This window comes from Rutilus rutilus (genome assembly GCF_951802725.1).
Source record: "Rutilus rutilus genome assembly, chromosome: 1".
NCBI lineage: Eukaryota > Metazoa > Chordata > Actinopteri > Cypriniformes > Leuciscidae > Rutilus > Rutilus rutilus.
The window spans coordinates 60,490,699-60,512,687 of NC_140209.1; the positions used below are offsets into that span (position 1 = coordinate 60,490,699).

The 21,989-nt window shown below is 36.9% G+C and overlaps 1 protein-coding gene across 1 annotated transcript in view; it reads left to right on the plus strand.

Annotated features, from left to right (window-relative positions):
* The window catches only part of mgat5b (alpha-1,6-mannosylglycoprotein 6-beta-N-acetylglucosaminyltransferase B), a 144,058-nt gene extending 122,728 nt beyond the window's left edge, over positions 1-21,330 (plus strand). Inside the window, exons 12-17 of the mRNA XM_084417050.1 lie at positions 7,357-7,512; positions 8,390-8,536; positions 9,590-9,706; positions 13,487-13,561; positions 17,980-18,251; positions 19,547-21,330. Coding sequence (XP_084273176.1) covers positions 7,357-7,512; positions 8,390-8,536; positions 9,590-9,706; positions 13,487-13,561; positions 17,980-18,251; positions 19,547-19,745 — 966 coding nt within the window. The 3' untranslated portion in view covers positions 19,746-21,330. The remainder of the gene's footprint in view (positions 1-7,356; positions 7,513-8,389; positions 8,537-9,589; positions 9,707-13,486; positions 13,562-17,979; positions 18,252-19,546) is intronic.
* Positions 21,331-21,989: the final 659 nt, after the last annotated feature.

Genomic DNA, 21,989 nt, shown 5'->3' on the forward strand with positions numbered 1-21,989 from the left:
CCAATGGGCATTCGGGAGCAGAGATTGGTTTTGAAGAGAACAAAATGCATCCCAGGAGCCGTGAAAAAGCTCCGAGTCTTTGAGAAATGAAGTCTCCACGTTTAACCTGAATGTTTTTTCCTGCCGTTTTTTGAATGCTGCGCTCTTCAGCGCCGTGTTAATGTGTCTCCATCTCTGCCTCTGTGCGGCTCGAGGTTTGCATTGTCATTTCTGTTTGTTTGACAGGTTGCCATTTTAAAGCTATCTGCGCTGTGGAGTCCCTAAACACTGACAGTTCCCTCCAGGCCAAATAGCAGCCCACTCGCTCTCATTGTGCATGTGTCACTCAGCCCAGAACCACAACTGTATGCTTAGAGATTGGCAAGACAATCATCTCCTCTTGTCCTCCGTCCCCCTCCCCCCATTTCTAATTTATTTTTCAGTCTCTTGACGACCGTCTTGGATCACTTACAGCTCTAAGTGAGAGCGTGACAATCTTTTCATCAGTTTATGGATGAGCAGGGTTCCCACGGTCATGGAGAAACCTGGAAGTTCCAGGCCTGGAACTTGAAAAGTTTGGGGTCGATAAGATTATTTAATGTTTTTGAAAGAAGTCTTAACACAGAATGCGTTTTTCCATTCCACTGTGCTTTTTTCCCATTGTTTTTCAATGTAAACACTCGCTAGACGCTAGCCAAATGCATAAATGTAAATGTAGTTGAAAACACATTCGAACGGATTGCTTTTGTAGAGTAAACGCTCATGTGGTCGAATGTGTTCAAACAGCCACAAAAGACTGTCTTCTCTCCGCCTACTGACTTGATGCCTAAACATTATGGGAAGTGCGCCAGTCATATGGGATTTAAACTTTATAACTTTTGTCCATTAGATCAAAAGATCTGAAAAAACACATTCATTTACTCGCCCACAGACCCTCCTCTTGAAGAAATCAGGACAGAAGTGGTTGAAAGTGGACAAAAGAGACGGATTAAAACACCAGGTGTGAACGGGAATGCGTCTCCCTCGTCTACTTGTGATCCCAACCAAAACGCATCTTAATACCAGGTGTAAACAGGGTTAGGGGCGTAGTGCAAGATCCCGGGCCCAGTCCTGATGGGCCCCCATGTCCGCTCACCCCAAAGAAAAAAATCAATAAAATAATCTGGCCTCTGTACACATGAATCTGTAGGCCTATGTTTATAGGGTAATTAAAGGAATACTCCACTTTTTTTGGAAATAGGCTCATTTTACAACTCCCCCAACAGTTGAGTTTTACCGTTTTCGAATCCATTCAGCCGAACTCCGGGTCTGGCGGTACCACTTTTAGCATAGCTTAGCATAGATCATTGAACCGGACAAGACCATTAGCATCTCTCTCAAAAAAATGACCAAAGAGTTTCGATATTTTTCCTATTTAAAACTTGACTCTTCTGTAGTTACATCGTGTACTAAGACGGACGGAAAATGTAAAGTTGTGATTTTCTAGGCTGATGTGGCTAGGAACTATACTCTCATTCCCGCGTAATAATCAAGAAACTTTGCTGCTGTACCATGAGTGCAGCAGGCGTAATGATATGACGCAGCGCCTGAAAATAGGTCTAATAGGTTAGACAAACTTATTCCCGGTCACGTTGGAAGTTACTGAGCTGGGGACTATTTTCAGGCGCTGTGTCATATCATTACGCCTGCTGCACCCATGGTACGGCAGCAAAGTTTCTTGATTATTACGCAGGAATGAGAGTATAGTTCCTAGCCACATCAGCCTAGAAAATCACAACTTTACATTTTCCGTCCGTCTTAGTACACGATGTAACTACAGAAGAGTCAAGTTTTAAATAGGAAAAATATCGAAACTCTTTGGTCATTTTTTTGAGAGAGATGCTAATGGTCTTGTCCGATTCAATGATCTATGCTAAGCTATGCTAAAAGTGGTACCGCCAGACCCGGAGTTCGGCTGAATGGATTCGAAAACGGTAAAACTCAACTGTTAAACTCTGGGGGAGTTGTAAAATGAGCCTATTTCCAAAAAAAGTGGAGTATCCCTTTAACTGTAATGCTTAGAGTGGCCTGATAATGTGTCATGTGTGCATATGTCTACACACATTTCAAACCTCCTTTCCCAACATTCTCTAGCCTACTTTACTGTGGTTACTAAGTTTAAGCTAAATGATATTACAATACTTTTTTATATAACACCCAACGTAGGCTATAAAACAGCTTAAAATACCATTTTAGTTTTCTAATCCCTACATGAACAAACTGCTTACTGTATGATAACCAAACAAGACTTGATTCAGCCATATTTCATTTGCAGAATGAACAAGACAAAACGAACAGATAGCTTATACATGACATTTGAGTTTTCCGCCCAGTAAATGCCACTAAAGGTAGCCTAATATTAATGCCATATGTGCTTAAGTCACCATTTCGGACTTTCTTAACATACTCTGGTCCACAGTCACTTTACTTAAATTATTTTTACTTGAGATTACATTTATTTTTATAATGCTTTATTCATAATAAAATAATAATACTCTGTGCCTATTATTGCTCATTTTAGATATTATAGCCTATTAATTTAAAATTAAACATGTTTCAAATTAGGCCATTATAATGGTGTGTTGTATGCAAACAGCATTGTTAGTGTACAGTTTATTTATTTAGCCTTTACCTCAGATTACATGTATAACCAAATTATCATCTGAAAGTGTTCTGCTCTTTCAATGAGTTGTCTCAGTTCATTCTTAGCACTAATGATCGCAGTGATATTCAAGCAGTTCAGCACTATAGATTTTGTGTTCTAGTTTGTGCTCAGCTTTCTTTGAAAAGAAATCAGTTACCAATTGTTTCCCCTTATTTTGTTTTATTTCCTGCTATTGTCTTTGCTTGCTTTTTTGGTGGCCTGATTTGGCTTTCTTTGATAAAGACATTTCTACAGCAGAAGTTTGCGCTCCACCAGATGCTTAACTAACTAACATAAACAAAATGCGTGCAGATGGACTAAACCATTTGGCGCATTAGCAAGGGGTGGGACCTTGAGACCTTAGATAGTCTTTACTTTTTTGTATATAACATGTGGTCAGTCAATCAACCAAGTTATTCAGCCAATACACCAACTTTACATTTCATCTGACATGCATTAGGAAATTTAATTAGGAAATGAAAATATCCAGGTAAAATAAAATATAGTCCAGACTTTTCAAGGGCCCTCTCTCCCCTTGGGACCCTGGTAATCAGTACTGGTTTTACCCCCAGTCTGACACCCTGGGGCTATACATACATTTTGAAATGAGACATAATGCATACTGGGTCACATTAAACAGTGGTTTGATCATGGGGCATACATATAACATACAAGAAAACAATACAATATACAAAACACAGAATGTCTTATTATCAAATGCATAAAAATGTTTTACAAAAAAAGAAGATTCCATTTAGATTCTGAAAACGGCATTGGAATGAATCATGTACGTCAACTTGCTGACTCACAAATAAGCTTTCATTGGTTTAATTTAAATTTACTGATTGCTTGATACAGAATTATATAACAATGTTTTATCCTCAGCGCTGTTTAAAACCCCTTACCCGTCAGGGATCACTGGTGATCCCGGATTATTGTTGTTCAAAATTCATTACTCGTCAAAACATCACACTCTTACTTGATCTGGACAAACTCAGCATCATAAGGAAGGTTTAAGACTCCAGCTTCGATATTTGACCACTGTTTATGATTTAACTGGTTTGCAGTGACATTCATTTCTTAATTTATGCCAGGAGTGCAAAATAATTCATCTGTAACGATCGTTATTTTGAATAGAAATCATCACTCACACAACATTCATTCTCGTCTCCTCCGGTTTATTTGTGCTCAAATACATATAATATACAGCTTACGCCAGGGCTATTAGTCCAATGGTGCGCATATTTGGAGAAATAATGATTAATTATCACATGCTAGTAAAATATTTCGTCATACAGAATAACATTTATATTCATTTTCCACTGAATTATGCGATCTGAAGAGCTCAAACAGCGAACACCGCGAGATGTGCGTCTCCACTTCCTGATTTGCGTCAGATTTGACCTCAGAGCTCTATTATTTGCTGTACAGCTGTCAATCATCTCACGTGGTTCAACGTGACCTCTTCTGCATGACGCATCCTGTCTACACGTCCTCATTCTGGACATCCGTGATAACAAAGCGGATCTCTCTTCACCTGAAACAAGAAGCTAATAAATGCATGATTGAAGTATATGTGTTTTGTGGGTGATTTTCGTGCGATTTGGGGTTTTCATATGAATAAAGAATGTTTACAGAATGCATATGCTAGGTAACGTTAAGGATAGCGCATAGCTTCATCTAAAATGCTAAATATAACATATTTCAAAATTTTGAGTCTTGAACTGTAAACTCTCAAGAGTTGGCTTTCTAAATATATGTTGGTTACGTGTCTATTCAGAATGACTTATGAGCAGCAACCTTTTTATTTTGGGTATGTCATGTATGCATCACTTGCCAAAATTGGGGCTGACTGGTAAGGGCTAACGTTTTCATACAGAGATCGATACAGAGATGTCATTAACCTACCAATGATTTTCCTGAGACAGACAGAAATCTTTAATGTGAACCTTAACGAGGCCCGACATTGATTTTTCTGAATGTCCGTTATTTGAAATAGCACATCATCTGTTACTCTTATTCTTCAATCGCACATTCATTACTGCTTATAGGAAAAGCAATTTGGTTCACACGAGAATCATTCGGTCATAAATGTCCGGACGGTAAACTTTGAACTTTTCTAGTCATTTTGAGAACTGTGCTGTTAATGCATGCATGAGAGTCAAGGTTCTTTTGCTGCGCAAGGAAAAAGGCCAAATGTGTTTTTATTCTCAAGAGAGTGCGCTTGCCTCCACAACTCTTAATGGTTTGATATAAGAAATTAGGTGTAACACTTGCCTGAGGAGATGTATGAATTATTAATGGAGTAATGATTTAAATAAGTAAATAATTTATAGACCTCTTTAACTGCACATCTAAGAGAACTTTAATTATTGTCCAGAGAACATGGTCAATCTCTTTGTTCTGATGTGAAAATAGCAACATCAAAAATAGAGATGTCAAATGTACGGTCAAGGGCCAGATTGGGGAAAAATCACCATTTCTTATATGTTTATTTTCTTTTTTAATTTGTCAAACCATAGCCCTCATGCAGACAGCATAAAACATCAAGAGTCAATCAACTCTATGCTGCTTTAATATCTAATATTGAGTAAAACATAATGTAATCTGACCTTTAGATTGCATATACCTGTACATAAGAAACTGAGTTAGGCAGTATAAACTAAACAACAATATTCTCAAGAAAAGAGAAATCAAATCACTACTCTTGGGTATAACATGATTTTAATATGCCTATAAATTGTAGCCTAAGGCTCATTTTAATTACATGTTTCTCAGTCAAACTCTGACAGCCTCAAATCAGTATTAGTGTATGAAATGAAATAATCTCTCAGTGGAGATGATGGTGAAATTGACTTTAGTCATACATAATTAAAGATGTGATCTATAAGTTGTAATATGTTTTCATATATCTTGCCAGCATAATGAATGCATGCTGATGTGTTTTGGCATTATTTATTTTAATATTTTTCTTCAATCATTCTGAGTGTGTATATAGCATTACATTCCATTTAGTTTTTGTTGATTGAGGTCACATATGCACAAATACAAACTAAAAAAAAGTGCATATACAAACACAGGGAAATTAAGTATTGTGCCCTGATGAGGGCTTTTTTGGACAACAAAAGGAGAGTGAATCAATGCTGTTGGGATGCTGGTTATATGTGATCAGGCTCTTTGTTTTTTGTCAAAGGCAAATGCAAATGCATTACAGTTTTGATAAGATTTTGTAGTTCTGCTGTGAAGTTTTAATTGTAAGTCAGTTTCACTGCTCCCCTATGTAACCATGCTTCTGTTTGTGTGCTGTCCATGGTGCTGATCCCAAGTCAGTAGTTGCGAAACAATCACTTTTTAAATGCACAATTTGTATGTATTTTGCGTACTGTTGATGAAGAACAGTTATACAGCATGCCAGAAAACACTACTCAATTAGAGAAAAGGTGACAGGTTTGCGCAACTGAACTATGATAAAATACAGATAAAGCAACAATTAAATGCAGTGCACATAATATGAACTTCATTATGTTGCATTAGGCCCACAATCCTTCAGTGTTTTTCAGAAAATTGCCAGATGTATTAACTTTATTCTAAAATCACTTTAACTGTATTTATGACATCTCATAAGTAGAGACTCTCCAGGAGGGCTTGACACACTAGTCTTTCTATCACTGTAAAACCTAACAGTTGTTCTAACCAACCCTTTTTAGTTTACTTAATGTCTAACAATTTGTTGAACATAATTGTAAAAATCTAGTAATCTGTACTATTCACATACTATGCCTTTGTTACTCAGAAAACTCAAGTAAAGATTACTTGATTGGATTCAGTACCATTTTGTCAAGCAAATGAGGCGGGGCAACTCATGATTGATTTTTCACTCATTTCCTCCACTTCTGCAGTTATCTTTCTCCTTAGTTGCCTTCGCTTATGTTCTAAGTCAGTGTTGAATTGTCAATACAACTGAACATTTTGAGAGAATATCACATTATTTGACTTCATAAATTTATTTATGTTGATTTATTAAAATGATTTACCATTATGCTGGTCACCATTATGCTGATCCGTGTTCCCTTTGGTTGGGCACTTGGAACTTCATTTGAATCACAGTTATTTGTGGTTTCACAGGAAGTGGAGTAATACCTATGTTGCTTTTAAAATATACCAAATTTCTCTCTAAACCACTAACTAATCTACATTTGATGTTGAGTTATGGTCTATAACACTTTTATTGCTAACACTATTGTGAACCAGTAAACATTTAAGGGGGTTGATCCCCCTCTGGTTGTGCCAATATATTACAATCAACATTGTTTTAGTGACACAGACATCAACATTCAACAGACAAAACACAACAATGGTAACCATTACATTAATTTTTAAATGTATAAGACTCTGACCATTACAAAACAATTTTATTTGTTCTTTATTGTACTAATACTGACACAAGACAGCAAATACAATTGTCAAATAAAGCAAAAAGCAGTAAAAACAAAGCAATTGCTTAATGTATTCATGCCACAATACACTCTGTTACTCTGTTAATATTAAGTCAGTAAAACTCAGAAGCCAAGTTATAAAAACTTGAATACACTGATACTCTTTACTAGATTTTCCAGAGGCAAGATTTGTTCAAGTAAAATGTACAGTGTACAGCTTATTCTCATCCATTCTCCCCACTTTCTGTGGTGATGCAGGGTAAGGAGAAGTTGCTGACCATATTACACCGTTACATGGACATCCATGGGACAGTGTACTATGAGGCACAGCGTCCCCCAGAGGTGCCAGCATTCGTCAGGAACCACGGCTTACTGCCCCAACAGGAGTTACAGCAGCTTCTGAGAAAGGCTAAGGTACTGTTAGCATGATGTACTTTTAAATCTTTGATAAGAAGTGTTGGGGAAAGATTTTGTTACTCCTTAAAAAGTAACTAATTGCAGTACTTTTTAGTAACTTGCAGTTACTTTTTACATTACATTACATTACATTAGTGTTACATTACTTTTACATTATTTTGTCTCACTCTCACTGAGAAGTTACATTATGCAAGTGTTTAATGCAGTAATGCACTCAACACATAGCATATACGTATAACATACACATGCCTGGCCCCTAGATCTATGTATGCCATACAAACAATCTCTTAACATTATGGGTTATTTTACCTATTGTATAACTCTTTTTTTTTTTTTATTGAAAGTTTTTGTCTGTTCCCGCGCATGCATGAGTGTGCAAGTGACAAGTGATGTTATGAAGAAGAGACTTTAATTCAGTAGTTTAATTTTTAATGTTTAAAAAATAAAAATGGTACATTACTTTTTAATTTATTACTTAAAAAAAAAAAAGTAACTTAAATAGTAATGTGTACATTTATAAAGTAATGCATTACTTTACTCGTTGTCAAAAAAGTAATCTAATTGCATAATACACATTACTTGTAATGCATTACCTGCAAAACTGGTAATAATGTAGTTTAAATAATATTGTAGGACTGTCAATTTAAAATATGAATTTCATCTTGACCTGAATGTAAATTCCATTCTAAGAGATTTTCTACCATAAGAACAATTACTTAGGGGACTTCCTTCATCATAATATATTCATACACGTTGTTATTGATTAATGATCATATGTAAAAAAAAAAAAAAAACTAAAAAAAAAAACCTTTTAATCTGTTGACAACCCTAGCTTAGACTTTAAACCAATTTATACCATTGCATTTTCTCTTAGCTCTTCCTGGGATTTGGCTTTCCGTACGAAGGCCCCGCCCCTTTAGAGGCCATAGCCAATGGATGCATATTTCTGCAGCCAAAGTTCGACCCCCCTCGCAGCTCCCTCAACCATGAGTTCTTCAGAGGCAAGCCCACTTCCAGAGAGGTAAGTGCAGTCTGCGCGCTTTATATGCCAGTAACCATATTCTGTGGATTAGTTCTCTCTTTTTTTTTTCTTTTTTTTTTTTTGTTGACCAGGACGGTACAAAATGTATATTACTACTACAGTAAATTCATGTAATGTGTGTATATATATATATATATATTAGTATGTGTACATGTACAGTATGAGTTTCTGAATTGTATTTTTTGTAATTCTACTTCCTTAAATACAAAATCATCCTATGCATCATATTTGCCAACCTTTAGTCAACCTTGTCATGTGTTTTTGTTTAGTCAAGTTTTAGTCAACTATATGTCTGGGCATAGTTTTAGTCACTGAAAGCTAGTCACATTTTCGTCATGCTACATAACAATTATTTTGTGATTTATTCCACTTTCACCTATAAGCAGTAATTAAGAGAATGTTAACTCATACGTGTGGTTTATTTTACCTCATCTAACTTCCTGATTCGTGATCGCAATAATCATATAGCTTAAATTAACACACTCTATACATTATAAAAACTGTTAAAACAAGAAACTTCTCTCAAACATTAAATCTGTGGAATTCCTTAATCCTTTAATTAATGTTTTTCTATTAAAACAACAGCAAAAAGGACTTCGCATTTATGTGCATTTATTCAGCAACCACAATCGCAAACAATAGTCTAAATCCATGTTTGGATTTATTGCAGTTTAAAACTGAGAAGGTTTGATCGCAGATTTAGTCCAAGCAAACAGAACACAGACCGACTGAATGACACTTTCATTTAAGCAGATTTTCTCAATGGAGATCGCTCAACTCCAGCTTACTTGTTTGTTTGTTTTCAGGCACATTTTCTCCACACCTGGCACTTCCATGGTGTAGAGAAAATGTCATTGTTTAGTGTTGTTTTTCTTCTTTGCATTATCTTGATCTCCTAAGTGTGTGTTAATTGGATTGAATGTTTAATAAAGTTGACTACTGCATTTAGTTCCTGACTCAACTCATCTCTTGCAACGTGATATCATGATTGTTAACACTATTTTATTTTATTTTTTTGTATCTCCCCATCAGGTGTCATCTCAGCATCCGTACACTGAACAGTACATCGGCAAACCCCATGTCAGAACAGTAGACTTCAACAACTCTCAAGAATTTGAGACAGCTGTTGTAGACATACTCAAAGACAAGGTAACTGTAGTTTTCTGTTACATCTCTCTTACATGCAGTGTAACAGTGGTTGTTGCACGGCTTTATGAAGAAATATAGAAAAGGGATGTCCGTTTTTTTGTGCAATTTATATTAATACAATTTACATACTCCCATCAAGACATGCCTAGTAGTTGGAAGAGGAATATTTGGAGATGCTGTCATCTTTTTTATATAAATCTTCCATGGCGCCAATTAAACAGTGGAGTGCAATGTAGTGTTTGTTAGTCATCTTAGTCTTTAGTTCTGACTCAGTTGCTTTCTCAAAGCACAAACTTGCTGTTGTTATGGAAACACACGGAGTGTCTGTCAAAAGTTTGAAATCACAGTTTTTTTTTTTCATCCACAGTGCAAAAATAGGGAAAGCAAACAAAAGAATTAGCATGTTTTTGAGCACAGAGAACAACAGTTTGCAATTGTGTAGATGTACACAAGATCAGTCTTTCCAAACTTGCTTTGAGTTTCACCATCACCCATGGAATGATACGACATGCAATCTTTGTCAGCGCTTCTAAAAAAAGATCAATTATTTTAAATTTGTTTCAACACTGTGGGATATCGCAGTTTCCAGGAAAGATTGCACATCCCTGCTGAGAAGACTTGTGCTGGTTAATGCTGGTTTGGTGCTGGTTTAGCCAGTCGAGCTAGTCTTATGGAGACACAAGTACTTTTTATTAGAAAAAATAATAATAATAAAAAGAAAGTTAGAACTAGAGGCATTGGTGAAATCTTATAAAAGTGGAAATATTGCTATTTTCTAAATGAATGGCAGGTCAAAGTTGTCAATGAATACACCTACAAACTACAATTTGTTTTTATTTACTCATGCTCATATCACTTTAAGCCTGTAATGTTAATTTTGGGTTTTGTTCATGTCTTTTATTTTTTACAAATACAAATTTTCACAGTCTGCAGCTGTGTTCAAAATCGCCCCCATACCTTCATTTACTATTCCCTACATTACTCCACTAATATAGTCCAGTTGAAGGAGTAAATGAAAAACAAGTGAGTGAATTGGGACACTGAGTTCGCCGGAAGGGCTTCCGCTTTTGCATAGTTTGAGCTTGCTGTTTAATAATCATTTGAAACTTAGCAAACTGGCAGCTCCAGTAGTAATGCAAAGATTTATCTTGAACTCTGTCATGGAAACTAGCATGTGTAAACCTTAATTAAACAATTTAATAATCAATTAAAAAGGAATTTATACCTGTATGATATTGCGCTGTAGCCACATTGGACCAGCGGTTTGGAAAATGAATGAATGGATATGATTCAGTTGCGGGTAGGGATGCACGATGATATCGGCACAACATCGGTATCGGCCGATAAAAGCTTTAAATGACCATAATGATATGATATGACACGATATGATCATTTCTGCCGACGAGCCTTGCCGATAGGGTGGCGTGTTTCCTATGTGCAAGTGACGACCGTGCGTGAGGGCCAGCAACTTAACGTTTGGAGGCATTTTGAGCATGGGCGTCAGTTTGGTTTGAGATGTGCTGGGGACAGAGACGCATTCGCAAATGCATTTTCAGAAGTGCTGGGTACAATGACGCAGTAATTTTTTTTTTTCTCTCTTTCGTGCAGGTTATGTTTTGAAAGACGATGTCCTGTAGCTTACTAATGTAAACTCTCCAAGCTACTATGCTCTCCACAGAGCATAAAATATTCATTTTATTTTATTTTTCGTGTTCGCATTTGAGGAAAAACAGTGACAGTTCTCGGTTACGGACGTGAGCACTCTGAAAGCGGCACTAAAAGAGACTGCTTTAAAACTTCCACAGAGACCTCAAACAGAAAGCACAAAGCCTTTCTAAGTGAATTTCGTTTTGTATTAATTGTATTTTAATTTTAGTCAATGTTTCATCAACCAATTGCCTGGATTTAATAAATAATAAGTAAATCAGATAATAGATAATAGATATCACGACACGGAGAAACGAAATTCAGCATAGCCTACTTGGCTCACAGACCTGAGAAATATATCTATTATCTACAGAACGCTTGAAATCATATTTTTAAACAGAACAATTCAAAACGAAAGAAAACTATGTAATCCGAAATGTGCATTTCTCTCTGGCGCGTTCACTACTGCGAAGATCGCGAGTCATCTTCAACTTCATCTTTGCAGAATTGCAGCCGACACAGAAAACACTTGTTTATTAATAAACAATTAAAATGTCTCCTTGCTATATTTGACATAGTCATAGTCATTACTTTTGCGGTTCGTTGTGACAGCTTTTAGTTGCTTTATTGGCAGCGCCACCCTTACATGTTACATGAACGGGTCGCCACTGCATCAGCACCGAAAACGGGGGAGCATTTGGTAGACCTGTTCAAGTAGAAGATGTGCATTTTTTATTTGAAAATTTATTCTTATTTATTTTACTCCTAAGGACTGAAGTTTGAAGTCTGAACTTAAAAATAAAATGTGGCACTGGCATATCATTTATTCTCCAAGTGAAATAATTTGCCTATTTTTCAGGGGTGAATGTCTGTCTACATTTGTAAAATTATACATTTATGGTAGAATCAAATGTTGTTTTGTTTGTCTTGTATTGCCTTACAACACATGAGTGTAATATGGTAAAGGTAGTACAGGAGAGAGACTTGGATTTCTCTTCAGTAAAATTAAAGTGTAAATATATCAGGGGGAAAATGTGTATATATATCGGTATCGGCATCGGCATCGGACAAAATTAGTTTGAAAATATCGGCATATCGAATATCGGCCAAAATGCAATATCGTGCATCCCTAGTTGCGGGCGCCATCTTCTGGTCCAATGCGGGAATTCATTCAGCACGAACCTCACAGTGCATTGTGGGTAATCTCTAGCCATTGAGAGTGCATTTGTTGTACACTCGTTATTGTGGTGCATTCTGGGATTGAATGATATTGCACTTGATAATGTCCACTATGGTTAAACACCACTATAAATGGCCGTTGCCTCAAATAGGGACCTATTTAAGGGTTTAGGGGGCAATTTCAGACACAGCCCCAGTTTCTGGTTTTGTCATGTGATTCCCTTGCTCTCATGTGATCATGTCATCTTCTTCCCTTGTCTAATGTGTCCTGTTCTGATTGGGTCTCTTGTTTCATGTGTCACATTTCATCTGTTCTGTTTGTTTCATGTTTCCATTGTGCCTTGTCTAGCTTTGTTCCTTGTAACCTGTTGGTGAGTTTCTTGTTTCTTAGTCAAGTCAAGTTATCAAGTCAAGTCTTTGTGATTTTAAATACAAATAAAAAACATTCAAAGGATTTTCTCTAACGTCCTCCATGAAAACTAGTCCCGTCAGAATAGGGCTTAAACCAGTATTGACATGAATATATTTCCCCTGGTCAAAGCTCTTGAAATCTCGATCAGATGCTAAACAGAAACGTTGACACCCTGGATTTGATGTCATTGGTATTCATGTGTGTCATAATAAGCAAAAGTGATAGAGAAGAATATTTGTGAGCTGCATTGGAGAGGATTTTCCCATGTGTAACATTAAGTCAGTTCTTCACACAAAGCTCTCATAAGGCTTGGTTCAATCCCTACACACTTGCCCATCTGCCATTGGTTAGCCAAGAAGAATGTTCACTTATGATTTATTTAACATTGAAAGTACCTTTAAATATGAATCAAGACGCATAGTTTAATCAGGCTTCACAATAATGAAATGCATGAACAGGTATTAGTTAAGTGAAATGTGTTTGCTGCATAAGTTGTATATATGTTTCTGTTTGTGACTTTTAGCATTCGTCTGTTTGCACAGGTGGAACCCTTTATACCATACGAGTACACTTGTGAAGGCATGCTGGAGAGAGTGAACGCTTACATTCAACATCAGGTACGGATACATTTCAAGTTCAATACTATTAAAGAACAAATCTAAAAACAGATATATATTTATATTACAACTGGAGAAAAGTATCCATTAGTATTCCCATTTATTTTGTTTGCCATTTGATAAAAAAAATAACTGGAATATGCACTTTGAATTAAAACACACAATTTGAGTCGCCCTAGCTTATAGATTCTCAGTTCTGGTCTATTAGCCAATCACACAAGCCAAAAATACCATGTGACTAATCACTCTGGATCCAACATGACATCATGAAAAAATGGCACAACTAGAGCCATTTTGAAACTTTGAAAGTCCTGTAACCTTTCCTCTTATTATTTGGGACACACTGCTATTTATGTTGCTTACTGTTTAGGACAGAAAGTGTATGAATCGTGAGCAGAGCAAGTCTGTGATCTGTGTTACGCTTACACATGCACACGCAGACAAAAATGTAAGAGAATAAGCGTAAGCATATTTTTGCTTATGATGTGAACTACGTATATGCTGAGCTTGCTAGTCGGTTGCCTTTGGGATTTGATGTGAGGACATACACTGAAACACACTTTTGAGAACCTGAACTGCTCTGAATGCTTTGTTCAGCTCCTTCAGTACTCAGCACCACTTCTTTTCTTTCTTTTTTTTTTTAGCTCAAACCTGGAAATAACATACACAAAGTAACCCAGTATACACTTTGACCCATGGGAGTATTCATTTTTTAAGAATTCATTACAGTGAAAAAAGTTAAAATAGTAGTTAAAAAGCAATAATATTTTGCATTGTAGTATTAATTGTATACGGCATTATGACACTATAAAAGTTTTTTTTTTTTTTTTGTATTTGACAAAACAGACTATTGACTGTAAAGATAATGATTCAATAACTATATTATCATCCACATCAACAGATTTTTTTTTATTATTATTAGTATAAGCTTGTGCTGCAGTTCTGTCAGGACCACTATTGTCAAATACGTTTGACAGTTAGCATACAGTTTGGATTGGAGGTATGGTTCTGTTCTGGGCAAGAACTCCCTGCGATGCAGCCTAGCATAGATAAGAGCAGCAATAACCCCCACAGGGTAAACAGAACAGAACCAACATGAATGTATTGCAGATATCAGTCATTCAAGATTTTAAAGTACAGCATGAATTCAGAATTTATTTTGATTCAAGGGGAATCAGAACGCCATACTGACTGACGAGAGGAGCTGGGGATGGAGGAGGGTAATGCGCTCTTGAGAAACGCGATAGCTGCTGATAATACTGAAGGAGCTTATATATGTATACAGTGATAGGCGACGTATTCCTATAGGTAGACGTGGATCAGCTGAGTGTCAGCTGAAGCGAGCTTGACTAACCAGAACTGGCGGACCTGATGTTGTTTGTCACTTTAAATGCTCAAACTCATTAAAATTGGATCAATTCTGTGTGCACGACAACAATATACTAAAAAACAGAAACGTTTTTTCCTTTGTGTTTAAAACAGACTACAACATTGTCAAAACAATGATCCGGATCCGTGAAAATGAATAAAAACACTGTATTATTCACGCCAGGCCAGTAGATGGCAATGTCACTTTGTAAAGAAACACTATGCGCCTTTAGACTGAACATGTAATACATATGTGCATAACGTCACCATTTTCCCAACTCACTTTTTTCTGTAGTTTACATGGAGCATATAATAGGATAGTTTTTAAAAACATGCTCTTTGAAACACTTTTTTTCCAAAAGTTTACATGTAAACGGCCCATTTGATTGGCTGTTAATGTTTTTATTGTTCATCAGCTGGAAATAATTGTTCTGAAAGTGATTCAGATCATTAAATATCATATGATACATAGAATTAGAACCATTATTGAACTAAACTTTATAGTTCTAGTTATCGTTATTGCTATTGCTGCAGCAGACCTTATGTCTGGTGACTATTAAAGCCTTTGCCTTGTAATATGGCAATTTTCATAAAATAAAATAAATTAAATTAAATAACTCAAAAGTAAAAGAGTTTTTATTTATTTATTAGTATAGTATTTATTTATTTATTTTTATACTACAGGGCCGTTGAATGCTTGAATCTGATTGGTTGACGAACGTTCTAAGGTGTGCATTATTTTCAGGTAAACGCACGGCTAAAGTAGTTCCAGGCAGATCTTGACCGCATTACAGTTCCATATCACTTCGCGTAGTTAACTGTAATAACGGAAAATAGGATACAATTCATAACAAGAAAAAACATTTAGCCCCATGCGCTTGATCTGCAATTTTCAATGTCTAGCTTCACAATCAATAGAAACATGCAGTTTAATTTTAATAAATAAAGTATATAGTCCTATCTATAATCAATAGAAAATTAAACTGAATATAGGCTAAATAAATGGATAGTCCTGCAGCATGGATTTTTATTGCAGATAATATAACAAATAAATAATTATTGATAGGCCTACTTGTTAAAAGGGCTTTGTGTTTCATTTATTTGGCTATAGTCTACTGTCATCTGTCAATAATGAAAAAAAATTTAATTAAAACGAACTGAATTAATAAATAAATAATAATATTGACGCACATGATTTTCTGTCTCATTATTGCAACATCTCTCTCTAATAACTGCATTAATAACTGCATAATGAATGTAATTTGATACTTGCAAGCAAGCAACTTTATTTATATAGCACATTTTTTAAACAACAGACGTCGCCCCAAAGTGCTTTACAAAATAATAACATGAAAGTCAACAAAACAAACGTACTTTATTGAAAAGCTAAAGAAAATAAATAAGTTTTTAAATAAGACTTAAAAGTTGTAATCGATGGGGCTGACCTCACATGGAATGGGAGACTATTCCAGAGTTTGGGACCTACCACGGAAAAAGCACAATCTCCTTTTGATTTTAAATTACAACGAGGTACCTTTAAAAGTCGTTGATCGGAGGACCTGAGAACTCTAAAAGGAGAGTAAGGAACTATAAGATCACTGATGTACTGGGGGGCAAGGCCTGACAATGCCTTGTAAACAAACAAGAGATTTTTAAAATCAATCCTAAATTTGACCGGAAGCCAATGTAGGGATTGCAGTACCGGAGTAATATGTTCTCTCTTTCGCGCCCCCGTCAAAAGCCTTGCCACTGCATTCTGCACTAACTGTAGGCGGACAAGCAGAGTCTGGGGGAGACCGATATATAAAGAATTGCAGTAATCAAGCTTAGATGTAATAAAAGAATGAACTACAATTTCTAAATCCTTACTGGATAAAAAATGCTTTACTTTAGCAATTGATCTCAGGTTAAAAAAGCTTCCTTTGACAACGGCACCAATCTGTTTCTTAAAGTTAAGTGATGAGTCCATGATTACCCCTAAACTCTTTACATGATTCTCAGTCTTTAGGGATAAAGAACCCAAATGATCAGGAAAGCTAGATGAGACGGGAGAGCCTACAATCAAAACCTCAGTTTTACTCTCATTTAATTGGAGAAAGCTGCTAGATAGCCAGAGTTTAATGTCACTGTAACATTCCTGTGCTTTGTCCAACGAGCAGGTTTTATCTAGCCTCGCAGGAAAGTAGAATTGGAGATCGTCTGCATAGCAATGATATGAAATGCTATACTTTCGAAAAACACTGCTTAAAGGAAGCATGTAGAGCGAAAACAGCAACGGTCCCAAAATCGACCCCTGAGGGACACCACAAACTAAAGGGGCCAATGTGGAAGAGAAGTCTCCCAGATTCACAGCAACTGTCCTGCCTTTTAAATACTTATGACTGATCATGCCCAAACACGTGTTCAGCGCGTTCAGTCTGTGTTTCAAATCTGCTGCAGTCGATGAAAACAGTCAGAGAATGTGTCAGCTAGTCGTGTGTCCCCAGCATTAGTCTGCTATCAGTGGCTCAAACCTCCGTTACTAACTCTAAAATGACGTTTTGGAATTAGCAACGGAGGCATGGGATTAGATGCGTAAGACATTAGTCCTACATACAAGAGCATTTTAATGACAAAAACTTTACAAACGTCTTGAAATACATAATCTGAACAATGTTTCGAGGTGTGGTAACTGTAGTATAAGCGGAATAATTGACTTCAGGCCGTTGAATTATTAGAAAAATAATGCACACCCGAGGTGTAACGGCCACTCCGCTTCGCGTCATGACCGCATTACCACCTCGGGTGTGCATTATTTTTCTAATAATTCAACGGCCTGTCGTCAATTATCCCTTACTTATAAAACATAGTTGTCTGTAAATCCTGACTGGATTGATTGGATGAATCACACAATTGTACAAAAATAGCAGCAGTGCACATCATTTGAATTCTGTATCTGTTCAGGAAAAACTGCTATTTAAAAAAAAAAAAAATTATAATGTATCATAAGGCTCTCTTGCAAAGATCTTTCCAGTCAAATTCCTTTTTGTTTCTTTTTCTTTTTTTTTTAGGATTTTTGTCACCGCGGCATTCCATTCCCTAAAGTCAATGAATCCAGAACGTGGCCTGGGAATCCACCCAGTCCTTTCCTCCAGCTGCCCAACTCCACAGCTTTGATCTGGGCACCCAACATCACTGCTCCGGCCTGCTGGCCCCCCCTCAGCGCCCTCCGGCTCGTCCTGTCTCCAGAGGCCTCGTCCTGTGTGAAAACCTGCCAGGACGCCGGTCTAATCTGCGAGCCAGCTTTCTTTCCTTTCATCAACAATATGGAGGCCTTCAATGGGTGAGAGACACACACTGTTTCTGGATTGTTTGCATGTATATATTTTTTTAAATGTATTTGTTCATATGAAGTTATGATATTAATTTTATCTACTGTATAATAGATTATATATTCGCTTTGTAATGCTTATGTATTCATATACACCTTTAAAGAGTATAATCAGGGTTTGAAATGAACACCCGCCAACCTGCCAAATGCGGTTAAAAATCAACTGTGGCGGGAAACGCTGTCAAATCACTGGCCAATTTGGCGTGTTACTTATTATGTTTACTCACTTCGCTGTGGAAGTTCATGTAAGCCAAATCTGCCCTATTTAGCGTAAATACTCAACTCGTGAGTCATCATGATATATTAAATACAGCGTATTGTGAGGAATCTCTGTGATCTTTTTTTTTTTTGGCTAGTAGAAGTTCTGAATGGCCGGTAATTTTCCAATGAAACATGCTAAAGTGCAGCAATCTCGAAGCAAATGTCCCAATCATTTTCTCCAAATAAAAATAGGCTGTTACACTTTATTTAACAGCCTATTACACTGCCATTGTTACACTGTAATTATACATTTAAGTACTGAGTGATATTAATTGACTACATGTACTTACTATAGGGATAGGGTAGGATTTGGTTGAGGGTTAGTTGCATGCAGAGGTGTAGTCCAGGGGTCAGAAAGTAAAAGTCTTGCCATATGTTTATTCCACCCATGATTCACTAATTATTCATATCTCCTAGCTGAAAAACTGTGCTAATTAGCAAATCCAGTTGATTGGAACAAAATACTGAGGAGGACTTTTACTTTCTGAACCTGGACTTTACACCTCTGGTTGCATGTAATTATGCATAATTTACTGTTATTACTATGGTAAGTACATGTAACATATGTAACAAGGACACTGTAAAATAAAGTGTTACCAAATAGCCTTTTTAGCAATAAGATATACATAAGTCTTGAATAAAAACATGAAATATATATTTCCTATATTTATAATCAATGAAATCAGTAGTTTTATGTCTCTGTAGCTTTGTTTTGATTTACAGAGCTTCATGGGATAAGCAGTTTCATGTAATATTTTGCTTCAGTCAAAATGTGTAATGTGTTATTCATCTCACAGCTGGATGGTTTGGTTTAAAGCTGACAGATCTTAAATCCCTATGAAGAAAATGAATGAGAAAAGTATTTACGTAACCAAGACCGCTGTAGAAATGAGCAGTCATTGTTCTCTATTCACCGTGCTGTTTTGAATATTTCCCCCTGTGGTTGTTTGTAACGGATGCGTTGTGTGTGAATATGTGCATTTCAGGCTTAATGCTCAGTGTGAGTCTTTGGAAGCGGAGAAGAACCATGTGTTTCCAGCTGTACAGGTGGACAGGAGAGAGTGTTTCCAGCAAAAGGAGCCGTTGCTGTTCAGTTGTGCTGGAGTCAGTGCCAAACACCAGCGGGTTTGCCCTTGCAGAGACTACCTCCACGGCCAGGTGGCGCTGTGCAGGGACTGCCTTTGAGCTTTCACCATAGACCTTTAAAGATGTCTGTGGTAAACTGAGGCCAGTCCAGGGCAGAATCCCCAGATCGCTGGTATCAACAGGTTCATGGGAATTGCTGGACTGAGGTCATTGACGTCAAGCTTGAAGATGCGTCCGAAGAAGTGTCCTCACTCTTGGTTACTTTGATCCAAAGCAAAACTTTGCCTCCGGATGGGCTATTGATGGTAAGCGAGATGGTAACCCTGATGGTCACCATCTTTGGAGTCGATCTGAAAGAGTTCGGCTGGTGGTGGCTTCAAGGTCGGACGGCGTGAGCCGAAAATAAATGCAAAATACAGTTTTGAGTTTGTGGCTGCTATGTGATGCAGACCAGACTCTAGTAGCTGAAGTTTTATGAATGCTGAAAGTCCCAGAACTGCACATGAATTTTGAAGTCAACATGAAACGTTATAGAGTGTTGCAGGGTTGAAGTATTTTTGTAGGCCAAAACTGGGAAATGAGTTAGCATTTTATCACTTCCGTCATAAACTCAATGGCTTTGTTGAATGAGTTTTTGGTTAAATGTCTGAAATAAGGTCTGTGATTAACACAAGCTCAAAATATGTTCATGTTTTATTCTACAACATGAAATACATCATTAATCCCCCCCCCCCTTTTTAAAGCTTTAACTTGTCTTGTAAAAGGCGGCTGCTACCAAGTGTTTAATGTGACTATAGAGGTTGTTGAGGACATTAAACGTCATCATCCGAACAAATAAACTCATCTACTCGCTAGTCGCTTTCACAGCCTCGTTGTGTTTGTAATCACACTCTTACAAACTATTATAACTCCAACTTCCAGAGAAAAGGTTTTAAATAAAAACTGAATGATTTGTCTAAAGCTTAATGGTGGTGGCATTGAAGTCATGTGACTGTAGTGTAGTGCATGTATAACCTGCGTTTAGCTTTTTTACTTGTGACGGTTGTATTTAGGCTTCAAAATTGGTACAAGTTGTGTTCATTTGTGAAGATTATCATGATGAACAATCCATGCAAAAATCATAAACCTTTGCTGGTCACAGAGCTTATTTTCTTCAACAATACTAAAGCCAATGGAAAAATCCTATTTGGGTTTTGTCGATGGAACCAGTGTGATGATTAACTTACGGCTCGGCCTACAAAAATGCATTATCACTGAGGCACACAACCCATTTTAATGTGTTATATTTTGGAGTCAAATTGGAGATTGAAAGTAGATTTCTGCGTGGGACTGTTTTTTATTTCTTTTTCCGTCCCACTCCCGTCCGCTCCTGCTAGGTTTTATTCGGCACCCCCTCCCGCTTAAAGTGCCCTTATTATGGTTTTTCGAATATTCCCTTTCATGCAGTGTGTACTATAGCTGTCTGTGAATTTAAACTTTCTGCAAAGCTGTAAAGTCAAAAGTGCACGAAAAGTGATGTTATTCTCTCCCAAAAGAAAGAATGGACTCTGAACCGCCTAAACGAGGGATTTGTAATTCGAATCCCACTGGATGACAGTTCTACGTCACTAGAAAATACATTTGCATAATGCCCGTCTATGTTGTATGGTGTCCGCCCTCGAACAACTTGTCCTGCCATCAAACACGTCATTTTCCTGACGACTGCTTCTCAAATCCCAGAGTTCAACACGGGATTCGCATAACGCTTGCTCCTGAAAGATGGGTCAGAACTCAGTTTATTTGGACTAACTTGCTCCTCAGAAGTTTGAATAATTATTGATGTATATATTTTCTACCGGGTGTTCAAAATACGTAGTTCTGTGTTTTATATTGTGTAAGTTTCCAGCTAACCGGCTAACTCAAGTTATTACTGTCTTACTGAAATACTTCTGCTAAGCAGCTGTGGGCCACTATTGGCTAAAACCGTGTCTGTTAATGCATATTGTCTGTCGTTCTCACTACTTTGAGTAAAGATAATGGATGGAGCAAGATTTGTTTTGCCAACTTTAATGTTACATCAGTCATTCACATTAGTGCACGGCTAATGTACGCACCGTTATTGATACAGTTACCGCATGTGCACCACAATAAATTAGAAATATACACATGGGTTTGTTGATGGACGTACACTTGTTAATGCTGATGGTGAGGAATTATAGCTGCAACATCTCATAATGTACCTCAAACTGAGTAGTGTAAACATCCTGCTCAAGTCATCCTTTCGATGGAGGTTCGGGTTCAATAACTAGTTCTTCCAATATTTCATCATCGGACTCGCACTCTGATTGATATGGTGAAATCAAC